Below are 22,625 nucleotides of genomic sequence, written 5' to 3'. Positions count from 1 at the left end.
AAATTGCGATTAATTTAACTGTATCTTATTAGCTCGAAAGTACAATTATAAAAAAGTTAGATATTAACTGTTTAAAAATTTATTATGATAGGCAATAATGGCTCTGGTTCGTTGTATTTCTTCTCCATGTTTTTGATACTGATGTTGGTCCATCACCTTTTCCTCCATGCTCCGAATCAGTGTTCGTAATTTCTTTCAAAATGTTCTCTATCAGTAGCAGCTCAGACTTAGTTTCTAAAGCGTTTTTGTACTTACCTATGACAGTCAATTAATTTAAAAATTCTCTAATTATTTGTGTTACTTTTTCATTTGTAGCTTAATTTTATTTTTAAATATTTTTATATAATTATGCTACTTTATTTATTTTATTCTATTTGAAGTACAAATGTAGTAATGATTGAAATTTACTCTGAATTGATGAAATGTGAGTAGTTAATTTTTTTAAATCTTAGATAATTCTTATTGTTGCCTTATTTTAGTCATTGTCGATTTTCAAAAATTCTCTGTTTTACTATGTGAAAAATTCAAATTTATATTAAATTAAATTTAGCAGGATATTTTACGAGTTTCTTGGTAATTACTCTCCAATTTATGTGCTTAATTATTCTCCTTAGAGTTTGAAAAAACTTTGATAACCATAAGCCAATATGCCTATCCTCATTAGTGTACAAAATATACACTAGGATATTAGAGCAGCGACTGCAGGGTATTGATTAGGAAGGTTCCCTGTAGTATAACCGAAGACGAATTAAAGGCCGAGTTAGACTCAAAACAATTCAAAGTTGCCTTTGCATCCAGAATACTAAATAAAGATAAAAAACCAACTCTTCTCTGTTCAGTACCTCTCAAAAACAACAAAAAGGCCAAAGATATTTTTAATCTTAAACATTTATTCCCCTGCCCTAATTATAGTAGAACCCAAACACAAAAACACTGACATTCCTATGTGTACTAACTGCTAAAGATACGGTCATACAATGAACTATTGTCATTTAGAACCGAGATGTGTTAAGTGCAGAGGTAAACACTATTTCTCAAAATGCCCTGTTAAAATTTACGGTTAAGCCATTTTGTGCAAATTGTGAACTAGCTCATTTGGCTAATTACAAGGGATGTAAATATTATCAAATCCTTAAAAATTTGTCTCCTTCTACTGTTGTCAGCAGTTAATAAACCTCCAAATAAAAAACTAATTCAAGACAAAATTTTAAAACTATTACCACCAGGGAACTATACATCAGTTTTAGGTGACATAAATTGTAAAAAATTTTACTGGGGATGCCGCAAATCAAATTCTAGTGGAAATACTTTACTTGATATTTACTCAAGGCACAATATCCAAATACATGCACCAAATGAACCTACGTTTTACAGACCAGGCTATAAGTCTGACATTCTGGATATCGTATTAACAAAAAATTTTAGTTTTCCTCTCTCTTTTCAAGTGATCACAGCTTTGAATTCGGACCATATCCCTGTATTAATTAATTTCTCAACTGATATAAACATTGAAACAGTGAAAAAATCCCTCATTAATGGTGTGATTGACTGGGAACATACAAAATTCTTGTCTATGAAAAATTACCACTGAAAAAAAAATTTTCCTACCGCTCAATAAATAGATAAAAGTATAACGATGTTAAATGAGTTATGTCTCAAACAGATTACATGTAAATTACCTTTCCCTTTAAGGGGAAAAACATTTTCTGACAGCTGCCCAAAATCAATACTGCTAAGAATTACAGAAAAAAATCATGCAAGGAGACAGTGGATGTGCACTAGAAACCCTCTTCACAAAAAGAAATGGAACCACCCCAAACATGAAACTAAAAAGGATGTGGATTAATGGGCTTATTCAAAATATCAGGAACAGGTGGAAAATTTAGACCCAAAGGATCATTCATTATGGAAGGCTGCACAACGTGTATTGGATAAACGTGAAAAAATTCCAAGTCTTGTAGACAATGATAAATTCATCACTAGTGATGCCGAAAAAGCTGAAGTGTTCTCTAATTTCTTTGAGAAAACATTCTCCAATACAGAAATAAGTCCGAATTTAGTCATTGATGAAATTGACAAGTATCTAAATCTTCCTCTCGCAACAGTTCAGCTCCTACCTAAATTCATGACTCCAAAAAAAATCCAGGACCTGATTAAACAGCTCTAGGTAAAGAAAAGTTCTGGCCATGATTTGATCCCAGTCATAGCATGTTACCCAGGAAAGCTGTCATTTTCATCACGTAAATTTTTAACAGTTGCCTTTGTACTGGATATTTTCCCGATATGTGGAAGAAAGCTGAACTCATAATAATTCACAAACTTGGTAAGAATGCTAAACAAATCAGCAGCTATAGACATGTCAGTTTATTCAGATTTAGACATTCAGTAATTTTTGGAAAATTACTGGAATTAGTTATGAAAAAAACATCTTAATTCTTTTTTCAGAGCACCAGAATGATTCCTGAGTTTTAATTCAGTTGTCAATGCAGTCATTCCACTTCTCACCAACTGGCAAGACTATTGGAATTTATAATTAACAGATTCGAAAAAAAGAGACACCCTGGTATCATTCTTGGATTTCCAACAAGCATTCGATAAGATCTGGCATCGAGGTCTCCTATATAAACTAAAGAAAGCAGGCACTCCAAAATACCTTTACAATATTCTGAGCTTATTCCTCAATGGTAGAACATTTCCTGTCAGAATAAATAACAAAAATTCTACCTCTGGACAAATCTGTGGTGGTACTCCACAAGGTTCAGTCCTTTCTCCCATTCTGTTCAACTTCTACCTTCCCGACATCACCCAGTCCACGTATATCTCCATAGCTATGTTTGCTGATGATACAGCTGTGTTCTCTCAACATGACATAATAAACGCTTGAAACACTTTGCAAAGTCACCTTAATGATCTAGAACAATATTTCACTAAATGGATGATTAGTTTGAACATTGAAAAATGTGATTCAAAAGTTTTTACTCTTTGATGCCCACCAGACCCACTGAAACTAATTCTCAAAGTTACAAAGGTGAAATGGAATCCTGCCAGTCAACCAGTAAGATACCTGAGAATTCACCTAGATCCCCACCTTACCTGGAATCACTGTATCAACATCAAACTAACTCAAAGATTAGCAATGCTATATCCTATCCTAAACAGAAATTCCAAACTAAAACCAGAAAGAACTGTTCTTATATTTAAAACAATTCTCAGGCCACTGCTGATGTACGGCTGTAAAATCTGGGGAGTGTCATCACGATTTTTGAAATTACAATCTTTTCAAAATAAAGTCCTAAGAATCACAATAATTGCTCTTTGGTTCATAAGAAATAGCCAATTGGATTGGGAATTACAAATGGAGTCAATAGAGGATTACATCAAAAAACGGTTCATGAAGTTCCACTCCCAGTTGCCAACAGTTAAAGAAGCAGTGACCTACAACCTGGGAAACCCAACCTCAATCCAAAGACTGAAGCCCTGGCTGCTGCAGGTCATTCTGTTATAAATTCTATATTAATTCATTATTCACACTACCTCTATTTTACTTATTATTATTTTTTTTCTTCTCTTGTCTTTTTTTTCAAAATAACTTGTTTCTTTTTACCATTAGAGGGCAATTGTTTGTTTTGTTAAGTCTACAAATATCGTTATTTTTTGTTATTAATTTTACTTTTCTAAAAGAGGTTTTTGGAACCTAACTCCAGTAATGGCTTAAGCGATGATATTGTACTGATGCCTGACTCTGAAGAGGCTCTTCTGACATCCTTGCATGGAATGAGGAACTGAAGATAAGAGGCTTGCAAATAAACCCTAACAAAAACAAAGTTATGAGTGTCGGAAAGGAAATGCAGAGCATAGGATTTTGTGTAATGGCGAACCCCTAGAACTTATGAATACTTATACGTATCTAGGGACCATAATAAAGAAAGATCGTAAAATAGACCAGGAGGTTTTAAATCGAGTAAAGAAGGCCAATGGAGTGTACCATCAGATTTCCAAAACTCTTATAGACAAGGAAGAAGTAAGAAGAGATGCCAAAATATGGATATTTAAATCCGTGTTCCTCCCAGTCCTCCTGTATGAATCAGAAAGCTGGACAGCCCTTGACAAGCACGTAGGAAGGATAACAACATCAGCTGAAATGAGATTCCTCCGAAGAATAGATGGCAAGACCAGAAGAGACTGTGTCAACATAATCATGTCAGAAAAATAACAAAAGTATACAATATTTGAATCCATCTGCTCAACATGGGAGGATTCAACCAGCTCTGTAAGAACTGGACAAAATATGGATATTTGATTCCGTGTTCCTCCCAGTCCTCCTGTATGAATCAGAAAGCTGGACAGCCCTTGACAAGCATGTAGGAAGGATAACATCAGCTGAAATAAGATTCCTCCGAAGAATAGATGTCAAGACCAGGAGAGACTGTGTCAGAAATGAAAGGATTTGGAAGAATCTGCATGTGAAATCCGTGCAAGATACAATGCTAGAGTGGCAACTGAAGTGGTATGGACACGTCAGTAGAATGGATGATACCGGAAAGCCAGGTAGTATTTAGAAGCAAGGTCGGAAGGAACACTGTGTCGTGGCAGACCGAGCACCACCATTTTGACTATTTTAAACAATGTTTTATTGACTCCATATTTGACTGAACAAAATTGGTTAGCTTGGTTTTTAGTGTAATAAAACAAATGAGCAATATTGAATGTTGATTCTTTAAATAAAATATAACTAACCATTTAGTTATGTTATATATAAAACTATTCATGTATAAAAAATAACCATGTATAAAAAAAGAGGATATTACAATTTAGACACATAAAATATTTAATGAGGTTTAGTTCTTTCTACTCAGGGGACTTCAAAACGTGTATATCCGTTAAAAATTTGGATTCAAAATTTTACAGGATTACAATACTTTCTCTTACTATATATATACTATATTACTATACTTACTATATGGTTTACTTTGCAGTAGAGCGTAGATATTTCCACCAAGTTCAGAAAAAATATAATTAATAAAGGTTTTCTCTTTTAGAAAAATTACATTTTTTCAATTATTTTTTTGACTGAACAGATTTAAAATTTATACCTGAATCTGTTAAAAAAATTAATTTAAAAGTTGTAAGTTTCCTAAAAGAGAGAATCTTTAGTTGTATTTTTCCTAAAGTTAGTGAAAATGTACTTAGCCCTACTGTGAAGTAAGCCATAGATATATTCCAAACATTGGTTAGTGAAAATAATAAGGTATGATTATTTTTTTATTTATCCTAGATATTTTTTAACAATTTCTTGTTAAAATTATTTCATTATATAATTTTAAACTGAACTATCTAAGTATTTTCATCTAAAGTTTAGGTTTTGAGAAAAAAAATTAAGGCTTTTTGTCTTTGGTTGTTACCTCATCAAACAGCTGAGGTTTTACTTTAAAAAGATAATGTATTTCTTGTTGATAAGGTTATTTTTAATTAATATCAATCTTAGAAGTGGTTAAAGATAAAAAAGATGAATAACATAAAAAAGGACCTTAAAATACTTATTAATAATATTACTTCTAGATTAACATAATAGACATTCCTTTGCTAAAGTATTACTACTTATAACTTGAACTTTAGATTAGTTGTACTTTACTTAAAATATATTTTTTTTATTAATTTTCTTTAAAATATTTTATTCATTCTTAAATGATTTACCTTTGACTTTTTTTATTCTTGCTTTAATTTCTAACCATTTAGTACAGTTATACAAAGCGATTCCAATAGGAAATAACATTGCAACAGTGACAAAAAAAACTCTCCATCCTGATACTGGTGCAATAGATATAGGGACACCGCAGGATTGGCAACACTTACTCATCTTGGTTGCTAGATGGTAAATAATAGCGAATTTTAATTAGTATTTTTTGAATAGACCATTGTGATTTGGTGATGCACATGTTAAAAGGTTATAATTTTGTTGAACATGTGTTTTATTATTATATTTAAATAATTATAGTTTTTAGTGTAGTATTACTATTTCTTTTAAAGGAAAATTTATCATGGAAAATAATACACAATTTTATATTCCTATTGGTAAGCACTCTTCTCGAGAATCTGATCATAGCTCTTACGATACTATAGATCTCATCGAAGATTCTTTAGAATCTCGGGGTTTCGAAAAAAGTTTTACACCATTAGAAAAAACCGTATCAGTCCAAGATATTGTTTCTGCATCTGGTGTCCTTTCATCCGTTTCGAGCAATGCCACGTTAAATGATGTAGATGATATCCCTCCAGAAGGGCCATTCCAACGCAGTGAAAACCAACGCAAGCATTATGCTGCAAAATTGTTGTCAGATGCGAAATTGATTGATGATGTTAAATTTTATAAACCTACTTTCCAAGTCGCAGAAGATTTAGTAACAGATGCTTTACTTGAGGCAACAAAAATACTTTCTGATTTTAAAGTTAATGTTCAAAATGATCGTAAACCATATCCTAATGTCATTTGGCCTACACAAGCAGAATTTAATATTTTTGTTGGTCTTGATAAGATCGATAAATACATTAATATGTGGAAGCTGCACCCTGATTGGAAGTACTGCATTGATCTAAAACAGATAAATGAATTTCCATTTACTAAGGAATATGTCTACGAAGTAAAATTCAGCTGCCCCAGAAACCAGTTTCCTGTGGCTCAAGCAACGGCCAGCGTATATTTCTTTATTGGTGTTAGCTATTGCAATCCTTTGAATTCTCTTGTTGATGTCATGTTTATGGTTGAATCTACAGGTTCTAAGTTTTATCCTGGCCACGTACATTTCAATCAAAAATGGCTTGAGTTGGTCGTTGATTCAAAAGTTCACTTTTACAAGCAAATACGCTTGTAAATTTTATACGATATAGCCTAATAAAGTTGCTTTGCCTTAAAGAATGACAATGTAATTTAATACTTTGTGATAATGCATAAAAATCATATAATACAGTATTCAAAATGATTAAAAAAAAATTAAATTTGTATTACTACAACCCATGAAGGGTCAGGGGTGCATTACTTTTTAAGGAAGTACTGTTATTGGACCAACATTGGTGCAAGGAGGTGATTTGGTTAGGATCACGCTCGACCACCAGATTTTTACTCTTCTGTCTTGAGGGATCTCTTAAACATACAAATTTTACTATATTTTAGATTCTAGGTACTCCCTCTGTCAGTATCCATACAATATATTTCATCAGTGTTTTCATAACTATTTTCGTAGAATAAACTGTAACACTAAACTATCTTTGTCGCATTCTGAGATATTGTTTTTTAAAGTGCTAACAAAATATATTGAGGAAAAGATGGCCGGAAGTATGGTCAGCAAAAAAAAAACACAAATAAATATGTTTTGTTTATTTATATATTTTTTGCTAACCACACCCCTGACCATCTTCTTCTCATTTTAATCTATTGTCTATTTACACTATAGACTATTTACACCTGATCTGATGAATATATCTGACAAGATATATTGTATGGGTACGGACACAGGGAGCACTTAGAACCTGAAATATGGTAAAATGTGTTCAAGAGAACCCTAAAGATGGAGTACTCCGAAATGTTGGTTTGGATTTGTACATATATATATATAAATAGTTGGTGTTGTAATTTATATAAGTTTAATTTTTTTTTATATCCATCAAAGAGCAAACTGATCAACTTATCATGAATAGCAGGCTAACCAATTTCATCATTCAGAAGTTATGGTGGCCAAAACACACTTGTTTCAAATATTTCAAGATGGTGGCATGCGTCCTTCCAAAGTTTGTGGAATTACTGCTATACTGAGTGAGTGGACTGAAATTTTTCGACTTTTGTTGTTTTTCTACTACAATTATAGTACAAATTAATCTAAGGAGAAATAAAAGACAATAACAATTATCAATAAAGTATTTACATCGTGAATCATCGCAAGTGAATTAGAGCGGTTGTGACACAATCAATTTTTTTAAATCAACAAGTGAACGTTAAAGACAGACAAATGATGAGAAGTCACTCTTGATTTGGATCGCCAGTGGATTGGACCTCTCCTGGAAGCTAGATTAGGACCAAGCCTTTGTCTACTGTTAGTGGTAGCATCTTTAGAACGAAGACATCGAGAACCATCATCAAAGAAGCATATATAATTGGTTAGTTTGCTCTACCTAGGATAATTTATATTTGTAAAAGTAGCTATTAATTTAGTTAAGTCTCATTGTGTTCTGATTGTCTGGAAAATCTGCTCTGATATAAGAGTCAACATTATTATATATGATTTAAAATAAAATTCTCATATCTATTTAATTTTCAATATTTTCATTTAAACCTTATTATCTTTAAAGCTATGTTTTACATCTGAGAATATATAAAAACTATTAAATTCCCTTTTATTTATTTAAATAAATTTTAAATATTACAATATATAAAAAATAAATTAATTAAAAGTTATTTTAATGAAATAACCTAATAATAATAAATTAATAAATAATAAATAAATTAATAGAAAGTATGTATCAAGGCAAATTTATACTATATAGTTGAATCTTTCTAAGGAGGAGTGTGTTTTATAATACAAACTTACTAAGTACATGACTGTTATATGGTTTAAATGGGTCACAGGCTTTCGAATTACCAGCATAACTTAAATAGAAATAGATTAAAGCAATCAGCTTATATATCTCCTTCCACTTAAAACCCGTCAACTCTTAGTTTCCTCTCTTGTTTTCCCCCATTTTGACTATTGCTGCCTGGTATATGGTGGACTCTCGGGTAATCTTGAATCTAAATTTAAACGTCTTATGAATTGCACAGTACCATTTATTTATTTTCGGAATCACCAGAGATACATAACCCAGTATTACGCCGAGCTGAAGTGGCTCTATCCATCCTTCCGATGCCAGTATTTCATAGCTTCCTTTTTATTCCAAGCAATTAGTACTCAATGCCCCTCCTATATCCTAGAAAACCTGCAATTCGAATTCTCTGTCCAATCCCGTACTACCAGGTCCCGTTTATCTGACAGCTACCCTCCAGCTCACCGAACTGCTGCATGGAATAGTTCTAATAATATGAAAAAATATTTGTTGCCTGAACCTCCCTAGGTGCATCTCCAACGCTCTCGCTATCCGTGACCTTTGGAGCCTTGGAACCTTGAAATAGTAGTCATTATAAGAATTATTCCACTGGTATATCTTAAATCAAATTTTAAGGTAATTGAAACCATTGATGTTAAGGCAATAGTTGATCAAAATCCATCCCAATCAGTGCGAAATATTGCAGAGGTCCTAGTCATCACATACAAGCGTAGAAAATCATTCGCGGAAGTTCAGCTAGATTTCTAGGCTTGATGTTTGGGTCCCCCAATCTCTAGCCGAAGCCAACTTGACAAGATGCATTTCCATTTGTGATTCGCTGCGGAAACGTCAAACCTCCATGGTTTGTCATGCCTAAAAAAAAAAAAATAAATAAATGAAAAAACTGGAATTTAAAATGGACAACCTATCTGTAGAGGAAGCCTCATATTCTAGGATTCTATCAAAGCCTAGAAGCGTATATCTTAGTGACGCTTACTGGTTACAGTCTGCTATATAATGTTGAGTGGTTTACAGGGTCTGTCCACATAAGTGACAAATTTGATTACAAACTATTCCGCAAATCTTAAGAAGTCTGTAGTGGCCCATAAGAACTCCTATTAACAATCAGAGTTCATTTCTGTTTAGGCCTAGCTGCCACTTAGTTCTAGAAGTAGAGGATTTAGTTATTAGTATCTTGTCCTGTTTTAACCCTACACATTCCCTCCACTCCTTGCTTGGTATTTTTCATGTTCAATGTAGGACTGCTTTATGCTGATACCTTTTAGGGAAGCCTAGGAATGGTTCTAGCCTAATTGAAGGGTGCTCAGCCCTACTTCTAGCAGGCTGACCAGCTTTCTCACCTTTGGTATTAAAAGTTGAAGAAATAGCCATATTTTTTAATCTGTCTGGTCATCCATGTATTTTTAGAAGAAATGAGCTAACTGATAAGAAAGAGGAGTTCAAGAAATTTCAGTTGTAACTGCTTTACCTAAACAAATTTTTAAAAAACACCAAAATGTCAATAATAAAAGAGTGGATATAGCAGGATTGACAACGACTAGTATGGATCACAAAAGATGTATAAACTAACATGCCGTAGAATCATTTATCCAGCCTGACAGAAAATTACTGACTGTCAATTATTATTGACTAGTTAAAGGATCGGAGCTACACAGGACTTACACATGAACACTTCATATCCAGAAGAACTCTGCCACAGGCATCTCTTTTAGGTTTCATTTGTCATTATTGTATATTCTAATGAAATCTTATGACAATGAGGTATATTAAGAAATAGTTGAAATAATAACTCAATGAAAGCTTAAAAAATGAACTGCAACAAAAAAAAAAAAAGTTCATATTATATGTAGGTGATTGACAATATGTGAATTAGAAGATCAGAGTAGGTAAAATTAATGTAAGAGTATACAAGTAATATGTAAATAAAACAGATATAAAAAGTTAAACAATTTAACATAAAACATAAATAAAAAATAGTAAGGAAGTTGAAGATGAATACCAAAACAATGTAGTAATGAACTAACATAGTAATAAAAAAATGATTAGTACTTAATAATGAATATTATGAAAATATTCATAATTTTTATAAAAAAATATAAAAATATTTTATATTGCTAACTCCTAGGATAATAAAAATTGTGCAAGAAGACTGAGTAAAGTTGAAATAGACTTAATGACAATATCACAGCGAACATGACCTTAGTGATTGAAGGGCCTTTTTATATTCATAACTATAGGAGCCATCTTGAAATAAGATCTGAGAAATTACTGCATAGGCAAAGGAAGTTAAGACTTCTTTAACTGTAATTTCAAAGTTTGCCTTTAAAAAAATTTGACTTTTTAAACAGTTATAGTGCTGTTAATGAAGACAATAGCAGTTAAATTGATATCAATTCTCGTAATAAGAAACAAGTTGAAAATTAAAAGTTATTTAAAAATTTATGTTTTAGATTAATTAAAATGCATTTGATTAAAATATCCTTATCCATTTTTTCAACAAAGTACTTTTTTGTATTACTTTCAAAACCTTTCAAAAATGATTAATTAAAAAAAAAATGTAATAATTGCTACAACTAATGGGAATGGGAAAAACTGGTAATGTGGGAAGTTTTAAATTGCCACCTATTTGTGATTTGAAGGCTCAACTGGTATTTGATCATTACGTTGGGGCCAAGGATTGAAAAAATGGCCACTCGCCTTATTTCATGATGGTTACTTAAGAGATTTAGAGAGAGATGTAATATTCTGTAATTTTGTTATAGGGTATACGGCTATGTGTGAAGCAGTATGGCACAAATCAGTTCCTTTAGTAAAATTATTGCTAGAAGCTGGTGCAAAAGTAGTTCCTACACATTTTCTCGTTCACTATGCTGTGCTTCACCGCCAACGGGAAATGGTCTCAACACTTTTAGAGGCTGGTGCTTTAGTAAATATCAGAGATGCTTGTGATAATACACCTCTCATTACCGCAGCGACATCTTCCCAAGCAGACATGGTCAATCTTCTTTTATCTTATGGTAAATGTCTATTTGTGATCATCATTGTAAGATTTCTACTTATTACTATCTACCTTTTTTTTTTTTTTTTTAATGAACTTTAATTAATGTTATATATATAAATAAAAGATTTATATATATATAATATATTATATACATAGACCGTATGTTTCAAAATATGAAGGAGATGTGCAGTCAAAGAGAACAAAAACATAGTTAACAACTATTTATTTGCCAAAGTTTTGCCCCACTTGGTAATCATCAGGACTAAAATGATATAATAACAACTAAAAATGTTTTGGCATTGAAGGATAATAAGGTACAAAAAATTAAGCTAAGGTAGGGTTAAAAATTATGTAAATATGAGTGAAAATAAAATACATACAAATGAACAAAAAGAAGAAATAAATTAAAATAGTTATAGTAAAAAATAGACAATGATAGGTATATTAACAAAAAAAAAAAAAATAGAAAATTTACATTAACTATTAGATTTAAAATTAAAACGACTTAATTACACGTAAAAATAGAAGAGTAAATATAAAAATAAATTTAAATTTATTATTTTTTTTTTTTTTATTAAAACCTTTCTAAAAGGATCACCTTTCTAAAACTGAGAGGAATGAGAGAATAATGACAATAAATACAATTTTTTTCATATCTACTTTTCTATTTTTATGGATTATTAAATCTTCTGTTAATTTTTAACCCAATAATTTATGTAATTTTTTTTTCATATACCTATCATTGTCTATTTTTTACTATAACTATTTGTATCTATTTCTTCTATTTGTTCATTTGTATATAATTTTCTTTACACTTATATTTACATAATTTTTAACCTTACCTTTGCTTAATTTGTTTGTATCTTATTATCTCAAATATTTTTGTATCTTTTTAGCCCTGATGAAGCTCTACAAGGTGGGGCTGAACGTTGGCAAATAAATAGTTGTCAACTATTTTTTGTTCTCTTTGACCGCACTCCCAATTCATAGTCTTAACTAATGTTCTTTCTTTTTTTAAAATTATTATGGTTGTATAATATATATTACTATAATTGTTTTACTATGAGAAAGTATTAAGGTATTAGGTGAGTAACGTGTTTTTTCTTCTCTTGTCTCTAATACAGGAACCCTGAGAGTTCCTGAGTGCATTTATTTTTGTGTGTTGGGGTGATGGCTGAAAAACCAATCTTTTCCCCAGAGTAAAATGTTTGCTGGTTTGGGTTAAAATAAAAATAGAGGACCTGAAATAAATCTCACAAAAAAAGAAAATAATGAAGAAAATTAAATAATAAAAAAAATATTCTTCCAAATAATACACAAAAATTTAATAAATTATCCTATACAAAATTAAACGAATTATCAAGCTGTAAAATATTTATATTAATATACAAACTAGATTTATTTTGGAGGAAAATAGTCCAAGTGGCAAGCAGCCAATAAAGGTATCAAAATAGTAACATAAAAACTATTTATTGTTAACGTACGTTTCGCTCCACTTTGCAGGGATGTCTGATGGTAGTACAAAGTACAACCCAAGTGCTTTGTTGTGTCCAGTTGTGCTTTGTACTACCATCAGATCGCCCTGATGAAGCCCTGCAAAGTGGGATGAAATGCTGGTTAACAATAAATAATTTTCTTTTACTATTTTGATACCTTTATTGTCCACCACTCAGACTATCTTTCTCCAATCTAATTTATACAGTCAACCATCTTTTTCCAATATAAACTTATTTTGGTTTTAATAAAAAAAAAAAATATATATATATATATTAGTCTTTTAATGATTTGAAACAAAAGGAAAATTGAGGTTTGCTGAAAAAATAAAAATAATAGTCACTCACAGTAGGTGGTTGTGGGTTTCGATATACGCTTATTAACAATACTTCTCAAGTCAAATATATCTCATCTGAGATGGCCGCCTTCGTTGAGTTGGTGAAAATATGATGATGGGTGAGGGTCACTGGAAAAACGGTGCTCCAAAACACCGTTGACTTAAGAATGGCCGTGAGTCAGTGGATGAACTCTAAGAAAAAGATACTAGACAGCTCCAAACACAGTTTGACTCTAGAGTGGCGGAGTGTCGGTGAGTGAGAATGACTGCTGGTGAGTCGGTGAGAGAGAGTGACAACCAGATCCCAGACTGCTTCAATGCCTCCTAAGTAAACTGCTCCAGTGCCTCCTAAGTACTGACCGCTTCAGTGCCTCCTAAATACTCCCTGCCCACTGCCTTATCCGCGGTTATACTGGCCCATTGTCTTCAGTATTGTTGTACACATGCTACACCACAGCAATGTATTATATAAACACAATAAGCCTCGTTACTTCTCTTATTTTATCTAACAAATTCAAAATACAAAATAACTAATAGTTAAAAAAAAAATAAAAATAAACTTATAATTAACAAAATTAAAAAACCACTTGGAAAGTAAATTGAGTTAAATTAAAAAAAATAAACTAAACTTTTGGGCTTTAACAATGTGTGTATGCTCCATTCCTAAAGCATGAAGTGTCCATTTAAATAAATTGAAGTTCTTTTCAAATTATAAATTGCATTGAATAGCAATGAAATAAAAGGAGGAATTCATTAAGAAGTGGTAAAAAGAAGATTAAATAAATCAAAAATATTACAAAAACTATGATTTAAAAAATTCAATAAATAACTAACTAGTCAGAAATTTTAAATTTTCATTACTAAAACAAAATTGGATATAATCTCACATTAATACTTTATTCGATTACACTTTTAATGCTTTATCAGATGGAAGCCTTGATGGACATTCTGATAATTCCTTTATATACAGTCCTATAATTGTCTGTGATACAACTTATCCATATCAGCATAAAGTACCTGCGGAAACAGTGGAATAAATTAAACTATGTGGTGAAGTTGTGGATAATGGTAATTTTTGCCTTGAAGATATTTTAAATTTGATAGACAAATCCTTACAAACATTACTGCCTTATGTGAATGCTCTCATCCAGCCTATGAATCAAGATGTTATAGTGGCAAAAAGAAAAAGATTTACAGAATCTACTATCTAGTTAAAGAAAAAGAATGATAAGGAATATGATCATTGTTGTTTTCGAAAAGATTTTATGGTCTTTGATGATATTAATGAAATTGAAATGGCATGGAGATCAATTAAATCATCCACTCTTTTGAATTTGTGTGTGTACGTGTGTAATACGGGTGTAACATAGAGGTATAAATACAGCCAAATACCTATTTAGATATTACTGTAATTATGTATATAATCAGCTATACAGATGCTATGTATACCTGTCATAACAAAAAGATTTCTGTATGGTGAGATGTTTATTATAATTTAAAAATTGAAAGTTTGTTGTTAAGTGACTAGTAATAAAATATATAATAAAATCAGGCTGTAACCACTCTCTTGCAGAATTAATATCTGTATCACAAAATAACTTTTTAATTATTTTTTGAATAACTCAAACACAATTCATCTAAATCTGATGAATATTAGCAAACATGTAGCATATTGATCCATTTGTGTTTTGAAATGTTCTATGCGAATCTCCATAGAAAGCCATTTTGTCTCTATCTTTCGATATGATAAAATCCATTAGCGTATGTATAACATTTTTTTACCCTCCCTACCTTGCCTTTTAGCATTTCGGCAACTCAGGATTTAGGAAACACTGGGGAATTAGACATGGATTGTACTAGTGCCACTGCTGACAATAATATCCAGTTTATTTAATGTGTAACCATCCACTCGCTCAATTATTAATCACTGTATATAAAAAATTACAGTGCCTTAGAAGCTATTACTAGTGGTTCTTCTTATCTTGTAAACATGCTTTAAGATAAGGTTTTAAATTATCTTTAAGTGATTTAAAAAAAAAAAATTCAGTAAAGAGGGAGAGAATGGTTAAAACCGTCCTTAGAGAGGTGACTCTAATCATTTTGTAAATTACTTCTTTCTTACAGGTGCTGTTGTAGATCAAGTCGGCGGTAGTTCTGAGAAGACAGCTCTCTATTGTGCTGTTGCCATGTCTGATAAACCTTGCCTTCAAATTATCAGGACTCTTATTGAAGCTGGCGCTGACATTGAACGATTAACTTGGGGGCAAACTCCGTTGATTGCTTCATTACTCTTAGGAAAGATGAAGGCAGCTGTCGCATTAGTTGCACTTGGTGCTAAAGTTACACAACCCATCATGGCACTCGTCAAGAGTATGTCATCGATTTCTGTTGCACGTGCCTTTGTTTATTCTGGGTAAGGAATGATTTTTAATTTTGAAGGTTGCATACCTTTATGATATAATTTTTAAAACTTATTCTTAAATAAAATTAATTTATATAACTATTATTATTGTTACTAGGTATAACATAACCAATTTAGAACCATTGGTTTTGCCTCCTTCCAAATGGCCAGTGGATACCAGCAAAATAGAGGGTTGGTTACAACATACGAAATACAATCCTCTAGGGCTTGCTGAAATGTGCCGTATAGTTGTAAGAAGACAGGCTGTTGGGGTTTTATCCCTGTGGCTGTCTTCCCTTCAGTTGCCTCCTGTTATAACAAGGTATAACATGTTTTGTTGTTTTTAATTACATATAATCTATGTTCTAAAATACCATGTAAAATTAATTATTAGTCTGAATCGATCTTAAATATATTAACAGATTGCGCTTTTTCATTATCATATTTAAAAACAAGAGTTTGAAAATTGCTTATTGTATGTGTAGACAGTAATAATTTTGACTGATAAAAGAGTTAGGTATAAAACAAAATATATGATTAGTTGCAAAAACTGTGATGTTTTCACAGATATAGATTTAACAAGGAATGTATTTGAACACAAACTGTTGAGAAGTTTGGGCTCCACAAATAAATCCTGAGAAGAATTCATGGCAGTGGAAGTTGCAAAGGATCCTTGGTCCCATATCCTATATAGGGGGACTGAGTAAATTGAAGCCCTTATAAACTATTAAAGTGCTCTAGTCTGAAGATTTTTAGGTATGGTGGCTTGGTTATTGGAAAAAATAGCTAACGTTACATGTTGTTGGTATGACCTGTCTCAGGAAAATGAAGAAGAGACCTTAGTGAGACAAACCACGATATACCCTCTTGATATGTCTTGAGAACTTGTATCCTCTATGGGACATTTGGGACCTGGGAAATACTGTTTATAGACAAAGAACTGATTATGCTCCAGGATTTGGTGATATAGATGTGTGATCTTAAGAAAAATTATTTCCTATAATGAGGAACAGCTCCTTAGAAAGATATATAATAACTGGATTAAGGACACTTCCCTAATATATGGATGATTATCATCCTGAGACTGCTGTACAGGGAAGGGGACAAAGATAAGCAACTCCCCCAGTCGTATAGATCTATATGTTCTCCCTTTGATGAGTAAAGGTCTGGAGAATATGATTTGGACTAGAGCAGAGCTGATATCAAAAGGTAGTGGAAGGGTTTTTCTAACAGGATGAGTTGGTGGTGCAATGGAAGAAACTGATTACAGCCACAGCTAAAACTCAAGCCATCCTCTTGAGGGGAAAGACTGATCGAGGACACTTTACAGACTTGGACATTCAGGATCTGTGATCTGTCCAAATGAGGTAGTGTGCTACCTTGGTATAAGGTTGAGCAAATGAACGTGACACCTCACTTTTAGTATCTGATAACTAGGGTGGACAAAATCATGAATGGGCTTAGGTGAATAGGCAGCAAATTTTAAGGCCTCAGATACCCAACATCAATGACAACATACAAAGGAGTGGTGCTGTGGGAGATATGCTTTCCTCCTCATGGTTTCGAAACTTATCTCAATATGGGGTCCACCTGCTCTCATGAAGTGGTTACCCTGAATTGAGGAAAATTATGGCAGTTGAGCATGAGTTGAAAAAATTGTCTCCTTGTATAGCTGTTCTTTAAAAAAACAGTGCTTCCTTACTGTTAAAACCACCTCAAATCGACTATGTCTTTTTGTTGGTAGTTGTTTAAAATGAACAAACGACAAACTGGTTCAGATTAAACATTTATTTGGTCAATTTAAACATTTTAAAAAACTAAAACTAAAAAAACAAAAGACATCTAACAATGAATACAAGTAAAAATAAAAAGGCCTCTTAGATAAAAATAAAATAGTTAGATAAATTATGAAGATGATAATAAACTAATTTACAAATAAACAAATAAATATAAATAAAATAAATACTAGTCGACGTAAGGTTGCTCCACTCCGATAGGTCAGAGGAAGAGTGCTGCCAAGATGTGTAGGTCGTAGCTCAATAGCTAAATACAGTGCTGTAATGGTCTAAAGTTGGTGTAGTGGCTCATTGATAGTGCAAATATCCAAAAGTCATATTAATGTATTAGGTGAGTCGACAAAATGAACGCAGACAGGACAGGTTACTCACGTGCATAGCCACTAATTATCCGGAACTCATATTAAAGTTGAAACACACAAAAAGGTCTGGTGTCGGACTGTAATGGTGACTAAAACACTCAAAAAGATGTATAAATTATTAAACTATAAACACAGACAAGGCTACTGAGAAGCTATCATGGCCACTATTAGCCGGAACTGTTATAAAAAACTCTACATGCTGTATCATATCATTATCATTATGATCAAATTTACTTGTTGTATTTTTTATACAATTGTAAATATCAATAAATAAATAAAAAAAAAAGAAAAAAAAAAAAAGAAGCCAAATTACAGCAGTGGCTCAGAAAAAGTTATTCCACTCGAGTCATAGACTTTGAGTGGGATACCGTCACCCCTGCCATCAGTCTGCTTCAGTTTCATTCTAGTCAGAGATGACTGATCCTTTAAAAATCATTTTACCAATCTACTTAGTGTATTCAATTTCATGATTGTCACTCATAACATGAGCTCATAACCACATATCACCATTTTCATTTGCATCTTTGCAACCAGAAATATTTTCTAAGTTTTTTACAGATACAACTTTGGTTCTGTCTTCCTCCTGATTTAGATCAACATACATTACTGTACTAGGCAGCGTTCCATTATTTTATCACATTGTTGTTCTGGTGGTTATGTTTAATCTGACCGTATGTGACAAATTGTGTAAATGATGAACATAATAATTTTAGGAAGATAGTCCGGGTAGCGGTAAATAAAGGTATCAAAATAGTAGAAGAAAACTATTTATTGCTAACATTTTGCTCGACTTTGCAGGGTTTCGTCAGGGCTGTCAGATTGAAACAAAGATCAGGTGCCGGTCAATAAACGTATCAAAATAGTAGAAGAAAACTATTTATTGCTAACATTTTGCTCGACTTTGCAGGGTTTCGTCAGGGCTGTCAGATTGAAACAAAGATCAGGTGCCGGTCAATAAACGTATTAAAATAGTAGGAGAAAACTATTTATTTTTAACCAACGTTTTGCCCCAATTTGCAGGGTTGCCCTTGACAAGTGCAATTATCACCTTTGTTTCTATCTGACAGTTTTCTTCTACTATTTTGATACCTTTGTTGACCGCCACCCGGACTATCTTTCTATAATCTACTTCATATGGTCAACTATTTTCTTCCAATATACATCAACAAATACGGGGCCACCAAGATACAAACACTACAACTCTCCGATGCATTGCCCACCTTCAAAATCGCTGACCTAATGTACAACCCTCATCAACAGGTCACCTGAACTCCAGCCCTCAAATTACAACTTCTCTATGATCTTCTACTTAACGCCACTATCCTCCTCATCGCTTTCTTCTTCAGTTCTGATGAAGCCCTGTAAAGTGGGGTGAAATGTTGGTTAAAAATAAATAGTTTTCTTCTACTATTGTGATACCTTTTTTGACCACCACCAGGACTATCTTTCTACAATCTACTTCATATGATTTTGATTAATCCAAAAAAAAATTTTAGTTCCAAATCATTTTAGATAATTAGGTGAAACAGAACTGCGATTATAAATCAATTATTGAAATAATTGCCAACTCTTATCTTTAAATTACATAATATGTTTGAAAATAGCGATGAACTTTGATAGTATATTTAAACAAGTTATCGTGTTTAATCAAAACTGTTAATAAAGTTTTTATTAATAAATCTGTAATTTAAATTTTCAGATATTTGATTATGGAAGATTTAATGGAAGGAGATATCGAGAAAGAACCAATAAGAAGACACAAGTTTAGTTACTTCTTTGAATCTAATTGTTTTAACAGTTTCAATACAGAAGAGTAAAGTGTTTTTTTGTTTATTATTGTTATTTAATTCTTTTTATTATTTTATTTTAGAAATAATTCTAATATACAAGAACAAAAGTTGTGTTTGCAGTAATTTTTTTTTCTTTTTTAATCCCATTTTATAGTTTACCTATGTATTAAATTTTTTATATGTTTATTTTGTGGAAATATAATAACCATAATATTGTTTATTATATTATTATCCATATTTGAAATTAGTTAAATATTTTATGAATAACTAAACTTTTATTGGTTTGAATAACAATCTTTCTTGGTTGAAATTCAAGTGTATATATACAAACCCTTGTGTTTGTAATATCATGTACATATTGTCTTGAATTAAATCTTATGGATATGATAATTAATTTATTTCTAGGTATTCACAATTTAAAATGTTTAAATTAAAAATTAAGTTATTTAGATTCAACTAAATATGATTTAAAAAGTCATTCTTGGTTGTTAAGTTGTTTACGAAAATTTTTTTCTTCTTCATATTATCATCATTGAAGACTTATGTCCCTATATTAATCTCTGTCATATATTGCATCAAATATGTCTGTCTGTCTTTCCGTTGTTAGATTTGTGTTTGGAGTTAATTAATTGAGCCGTTTGTCCGATTATGATTTAATTTTCGGGCATATTGCAGGTTGGTCTCAGATTGATTTTATCAGATTCCTTCTGCTACTTAAGCATGCCTTAACACATTTTTTTCAGCACATCTATATTTTGAAAACGACTTGTTCTAATCGGCTTAAATATGGAGGAAAGTTGAGGGACTAGTGTGAAAGAATTAATTTTAATTTTATCAAATTATTTTCACCATTGCTATTATTTTACCGTGTACTAAAGTATTTTTCTTGACATACATGTTTCAAACTGGGCTCAACAAATCAAATCAATGGGATTTTTTTTCTCTAAAACAAGTCAAATTATTAAAAATAAAATTTGTTCTTAAATCTTGAAATATAATGATAATTAGAATATTTATTCTGGGACTACACCTTTAGAATAATATTACAGGCATCGGCAAGAGGCATTAGTGACTTGAGTATGATATAAATTTTAACAATAAAAATGAACTTATTGAACATTGTAAAATATTACTAAAACGATAAAAAAAAAAATAAATAAACAACAATAATTAACAGAATGTAAAAGAAAAAAAGAAAAGAAAGAAGGTAAAACAAAACCTTATATCATCTCATGAATCATAGCTTGTCTAATTTCTAATAATATAAATGAAAAAGAATCGAATACAGATGAACTAAAAATAATTAAAAAATAATAATAAATAAATAAGAAGGAATAAGATAATAAATAAAAAAATATTAAAGGAAGATGGTCTGGGTGCGGTCTTAGAAAAAAACTCAAATAGTAATTTAAATAATGCGAGCCAACATTTAGTAGTTTAATTATTATTTGAGCTTTTTCTTTTACTGCACTTGAACTATCTTCCTTTTATATATTACGTGGTTAATCAGCTATCTTCAAAATAAAAAAAATAAGTTCTCTAAGAAATCATAGATCATAAAGTATGTTCTAAATACAATATTGTATAAATTAGGTACCCTCCCAATAGAAATTATGAGTATTTATTTACTTGGCAGCTTTTTTTTTATTATGTATTAATCTTTTTATTTTGTTCCTTTTAATCCAAAACTCTATATCCCATTTACTATTCCTGTAATATTTTTCTAAGGATAATTATACCAAAATAAATAAAAATGTACATCATTCCAATGTCAGAGCAATATGCCAACACTGAACAAACCAAGGTAATCTATACCTGGGGTTTTATTGTTCTGGTCAAGTACCTGCCCTTGGAATGATAAGTGACACTCAAATAATACTAGTTGAATTTTTATTTCATGGTGGACGTTGTTTAAAACATTAATGGGCCTCACAAGTGAACTCATTCATAATGGTAAACATGTTGACTTTCTTAAATATGTATGTGTTTATTTCCTCTTTTTCTTGTCCATTGGTCAGCCATTTTATATTTCATTAAACACTGAAAATTCTTTATTTTATATCTATGGCTGATAACATCATGAAAAAATTGTGTCATCGTAGTTTTCTATCGAAACATTTGCTTTTCAGATAGAATCAAAACACAAGCCTTAAATAATAATTGATTTCTGGCCAAATAAATCTAAAACAAAAAAAAAAAAACTGTCTGAATCATTAAGGAAACATAAGCGTTATAGGTTTTTTTTTTTTTTTTTATACTAAAAGTGATGAAAGATTCTGATTCACCATACTTTAAAACATGTAAATATCTTTGAAAACAAAGTAATTTTTTTTTATTTCCAAGGGTGCTCAAAATTCTTAAAAATCACCATTGAAGCTCTCTCTAAATTTCAAGTTCTTTTATTTGTTAGAAACATAGATGGGCAAAAATTAGCTATAGTTGAAACAAATAGCTAAATTTGCTATGGATATGACCCTCATCCATGAATGAACCATTGATAAATAATTATTGTTTCTATGATCAATTTAGTTATTAGTATCAACTATAACTAATTTTTGCCCAACTCTGGTTAGAAAGAGATGAGTTTCTTGTTTTCACGTGTACAGCTATTTTATTATCTGAGGTCCATATCAAAAAATATGATAAAAGTATGTCAGGGTGCAGACTAAGATTTTAAAAAGTTGACTTTGGTAGGTAGGTTATTAAAGGTTTTCCTAATTTCTTAGCTTCAGGTTGAAAATAGCTCTCCATCTATCTTTGAAATGAGTCCTATGATTTGTCTAAGTTCTTGGAGGACTCAGAGGCCTTAAATATTCCTTGAAAATTTGCACTTAGCTGGTTTTTTTTTTTTT

The 22,625-nt window shown here is 31.4% G+C and overlaps 1 protein-coding gene and 1 long non-coding RNA gene across 2 annotated transcripts in view; one reads left to right on the top strand and one right to left on the bottom strand.

Moving 5' to 3' along the window:
• Window positions 1-19,816, top strand: part of LOC106685605 (ankyrin-1) — a 28,324-nt gene extending 8,508 nt beyond the window's left edge. Inside the window, exons 5-8 of the mRNA XM_014428386.3 lie at window positions 11,355-11,609; window positions 15,549-15,837; window positions 15,944-16,147; window positions 19,683-19,816. Coding sequence (XP_014283872.1) covers window positions 11,355-11,609; window positions 15,549-15,837; window positions 15,944-16,147; window positions 19,683-19,800 — 866 coding nt within the window. The 3' untranslated portion in view covers window positions 19,801-19,816. The remainder of the gene's footprint in view (window positions 1-11,354; window positions 11,610-15,548; window positions 15,838-15,943; window positions 16,148-19,682) is intronic.
• LOC106685606 (uncharacterized) lies at window positions 64-5,951 on the bottom strand. Its single transcript, XR_010843118.1, has 2 exons — window positions 5,695-5,951; window positions 64-255 (listed from the first exon to the last, which is right to left on the bottom strand). It is a non-coding gene; the product is annotated as an uncharacterized lncRNA (long non-coding RNA).
• Window positions 19,817-22,625: the final 2,809 nt, after the last annotated feature.

Source organism: Halyomorpha halys, unplaced genomic scaffold (genome assembly GCF_000696795.3).
Source record: "Halyomorpha halys isolate HHAL.00 unplaced genomic scaffold, Hhal_1.1 Scaffold715.1, whole genome shotgun sequence".
Taxonomy (NCBI): domain Eukaryota; kingdom Metazoa; phylum Arthropoda; class Insecta; order Hemiptera; family Pentatomidae; genus Halyomorpha; species Halyomorpha halys.
The sequence above is the reverse complement of the archived record's forward strand: the minus strand, read 5'-3'. Positions and strand labels throughout refer to the sequence as shown.